The sequence below is a fragment of the Centruroides sculpturatus genome, unplaced genomic scaffold (genome assembly GCF_000671375.1).
Source record: "Centruroides sculpturatus isolate CEXI.00-Female unplaced genomic scaffold, Cexi_2.0 scaffold576, whole genome shotgun sequence".
Classification (NCBI taxonomy): Eukaryota; Metazoa; Arthropoda; class Arachnida; order Scorpiones; family Buthidae; genus Centruroides; species Centruroides sculpturatus.
The window spans coordinates 224,551-228,943 of NW_019384852.1; the positions used below are offsets into that span (position 1 = coordinate 224,551).

General features: G+C 24.4%; 1 protein-coding gene across 1 annotated transcript in view; it reads right to left on the reverse strand.

Annotated features, from left to right (window-relative positions):
* Positions 1 to 1,197: 1,197 nt before the first annotated feature.
* The window catches only part of LOC111630501 (transmembrane 6 superfamily member 1-like), a 26,721-nt gene continuing 23,525 nt past the window's right edge, over positions 1,198 to 4,393 (reverse strand). The window contains exons 7-10 of the mRNA XM_023374607.1: positions 3,125 to 3,134; positions 2,898 to 2,996; positions 2,481 to 2,600; positions 1,198 to 2,407 (exon numbers count right to left, since the gene is read on the reverse strand). Of these exons, the coding sequence (XP_023230375.1) occupies positions 2,189 to 2,407; positions 2,481 to 2,600; positions 2,898 to 2,996; positions 3,125 to 3,134 (448 nt within the window). The 3' untranslated portion in view covers positions 1,198 to 2,188. The remainder of the gene's footprint in view (positions 2,408 to 2,480; positions 2,601 to 2,897; positions 2,997 to 3,124; positions 3,135 to 4,393) is intronic.

Consider the following 4,393-nt stretch of genomic DNA (forward strand, 5'->3'; position numbering starts at 1 on the left):
TATTCAGATGTAACACACAAACTTATTATAATTCACTAAATGTAGTAAAAAATATTATTTCTTATCTATGTCATTTATTATGCATTATATAATATATTATTATTTATTATAATGTGTGAGAATGAAAATTACCTAAAATGCTCAATATTGAAAAATATGTTAAATCGCTCTCCTTTTTTGCACGTTCTCAATTTATAAAGTTATTTCTAGGAATCACTTACTATATAACTATAAGAAATGTATTTATTAAATAATTATGATTTAATCAAAATGGAATTAAAATTATATAAAAAGTATTGATATAGAAAACCAGAAAACTTTGAATATCATTTAATAATACAGTAGAGTCTCGAAAACTCGGCCTAATGTGGACCGAAGGGTGGCCGAGTTTGTGAAAATGCCGGGTAATCGGGAATGGGGTTAAAAAAATAAGTATGAGTGTTTCCTCAGAAAATACTGTACTGTACTTGTATGTATTGTTTACTTGAGAATACAACAGAGAATAAACTGCCCAAATACCCTTAAACAAAGGAAAAGTACATCCTTTATGAAGGCNTGCCACTACAGTCTATATTTCATTTGAAGGAAACAGATATAAACATTTAAATAAAATTAGAATATGTAATTCACGAAAGTTTCACATAATTAGAAAAGTATATTATAAAGAGATATATTATTATTTCAATAATTTTTCAAATTATTACTTCAATTATTTTTTCATGTTTTAGTTTTAAAAAAAATAAGTATATTGTAATTATTTAGAAGAAATTTTCTCAATATAATGTTTGTTAATCATTTTATTACTACTTAATAAATTACTATATTTTTTCAAATGTTATTCACAAATCAAAACACATGACAGTGTTTTCATATCCAAATTTAAACATCAATTCAAATTTTTACCCAATCAAAATAAAAATTGATAGAATATTATAAAGTTTTTAAATTATTTTTGTTTCTTGATAACAAACTTCAAAATGAACAGTTTTAATGAAAATAAACTGAAGAATAATGCAGACTTTTTATTGGCTTGTTTGGAAAGTTATTTTGTTTTTTTTACCTCTAGATGGATTAGTCATATTTTTTCCGCCATTTTCATTCTAAACCAGGGGTGTCCAACCCGCGGCCTGCATGCAGCCCAAGACAAGTTAAGAATATAAATAGAATTGGAATATATAAACAATGAAACAACAAGACAATTCTTAATCTAGCAAAATCCTTTATTTATAGTAAAAAATTATTCTGCTGTCACAATGTCTTATTGCTTCATAGCAAATAATAAAGTTTGAAAGACAAAGATACAAAATATTTTAAGATGGAATTTTGATAAGAGATTTATTACAGACATATTCTAATACATGGTAAACATCTTAGTATTAATGATCAAAATAGTTAAATAAAAACAGTTTAATTTGATTCTTTCGATCATCCATATTAAGATGTTTACCACAAAGATATAAAAACAGAAAAATGAATTTGTGGGACAGGAAGACTGTTTGATTTAAATAGCTTAAACTCACTTCATGTTTATATGATAGACATATTCTATTACAGACATATATTCAGAAGCAGGACTCTGAAACTGTTTAGCTCTTATTATAAATATGATATATGCTTATATTCATAAAGCTTCCTATAAAAATACGTTACTGAATATAGATTATTTAGCAGAATATATTAAACATTTAAAATTCGTTTACTATGATCAAAACAAATTCCATAATAATTCTATCCTTAAAACAACAAGTTCATTTCTCAAAATATACACAAATATCAAACAAAATCAATGCATAAAATATTTTAAAACTTTGTTGCAAATATTAATGGTTTGAGCAATGTATTTGATTATGAAAATATAAAACATAGCCTAAAAGAATTCACAACTCCAATAAGATTTTCATTTTTCCAAAATTAGACCATGAATTGTATCAATGGAATATATCTGTATATCAAAAAGCTATAGAACTAAGAATTATTTTTATTATAAAAAAACAAGGACAAAATAAACTGTTGTTATTAATGTCTGTTATTACTATACCTTGTTTTTCTATAATTATACTACTACATTTCTTTTTAATATATTATTAAAAATGCTTGTACTTTTTCTACGTGAATTAATTCAAACATTAAACTTATTTATTCACATAATCTGAGATTAAAAAAAAAAGCCATAATAAAAACTCATAAATTAATTATTTTTCAATTTTGTGCCATTTTTGTTAATTGTTGAGGATTGAGAAACAAATAATTCTGGTTGATCCATACAACGATATGCAATTAATTGAGGAATAATAGCTAAAATGAGATTTATTATCCAAAACACAGACCGTGCATATAAATCTGGTGGAACTCTCAAGATATATGGTGTACGTGGATGTAAAGAAGCTCCCATGTGAGAGATTTGGGCCTAAACATATAATGAAAGATTTTAATACAAAATTTTTTTATACATGTATTAAAAAAGAATAACAACTTCTTACTTGTAATGCTGCTCCAGCATGAAATAAACTAAGATCAATCATCCAAGTACAGCCAGGATATGAGAGTCCATAAATACTAATTATATATATTGGAAGAAAGTAAAACAAATATACCAGCATCTGAAATTTAAATATATTTAAAATTAATGCAATAACAAATAATACAATTTTTATAATTAAAAATAAATAAATAAATAAAGATTATATGGTTCTGTAAAAAATGATGGCATTAACTATTATCAATTTTTATCTACATAAAACAGTAAAATTTTGATTATGTAAATTATAATGAGGAAATATTTGTTAAATTAAGCAAAAGCATATATTTAAGGTCAGTCTAAAAATTGTTCTTCTGCATGACTGAGTCCCATGGTTATGCTAAAACTGATCTAAACAGATGTAAAAATTTCATCATACCTGCATTTTAGGAAATGGAGCTGGATCTTTTAAGCCAAGATATGGTTCTATATTTTCCAAATAGTTCTGTACAAAAATTATGTTTGTATCTAGAACAGCCTAAAAAATAAAATAATGACCATAATTCATAAATTACATTATACATATTAATATGCAGCTTAATTACATAAAAGCTATATCAACTGCACAAGTCAATAAAATAAATTTATTATGAATATAGAAATTACTATGTATGAACTAAAGTAGTAATACAAAATCCATTAAATCTCATAAAAAAACAAATTAAATTTTTAAATAAAAATATAAATTGTTTCATACACAGTATATGAACTATTTATTTTATTAATCTGCATAAAAAGTAAAATAAATCAATTCAATTTTCTATAAAAGAGAATAAAGAATTAGATTTAATAAATATATATTAAAAACATTAAAAAAATAGAGTTTGAATTAATAAATTATTTAGTTCCTTCAAATGAAACAGATTCAGATGTCCAATGAGATTTATTGTACACAAGGATTTACAGATACAGTACACACAACACTGAACAACTTGCTCACTCATTCAAAGGTACACCCCTCCACCTGTATAGTGGCACCTTACTCTCCCTCAATTCATCAGTTTTGCCACTACAGTCTATATTTCATTTGAAGGAAACAGATATAAACATTTAAATAAAATTAGAATATGTAATTCACGAAAGTTTCACATAATTAGAAAAGTATATTATAAAGAGATATATTATTATTTCAATAATTTTTCAAATTATTACTTCAATTATTTTTTCATGTTTTAGTTTTAAAAAAAATAAGTATATTGTAATTATTTAGAAGAAATTTTCTCAATATAATGTTTGTTAATCATTTTATTACTACTTAATAAATTACTATATTTTTTCAAATGTTATTCACAAATCAAAACACATGACAGTGTTTTCATATCCAAATTTAAACATCAATTCAAATTTTTACCCAATCAAAATAAAAATTGATAGAATATTATAAAGTTTTTAAATTATTTTTGTTTCTTGATAACAAACTTCAAAATGAACAGTTTTAATGAAAATAAACTGAAGAATAATGCAGACTTTTTATTGGCTTGTTTGGAAAGTTATTTTGTTTTTTTTACCTCTAGATGGATTAGTCATATTTTTTCCGCCATTTTCATTCTAAACCAGGGGTGTCCAACCCGCGGCCTGCATGCGGCCCAAGACAAGTTCCAATGTGGCCCAATAAACGTGTAAACAAAACTGATAAATGTTTAAATTCTTTTATTATTTATTTATTTCAATGGCATAAACTCAAAAAATAAGTTTAACAAAGCCATAAATCTTTATTTATATTTTATTTTTGAGTGGAAAGGAAATATTTTCAAATACTTGGAGATGTGTGAATGAAGAAAGATTATTAAATAAAGCTGGAGTTGTGACTCAAAGGATTATAGACCCAAATTTGGGGAAAGGACAAAAGATAAAAAGTAGTGAGAAAGGTTAAAT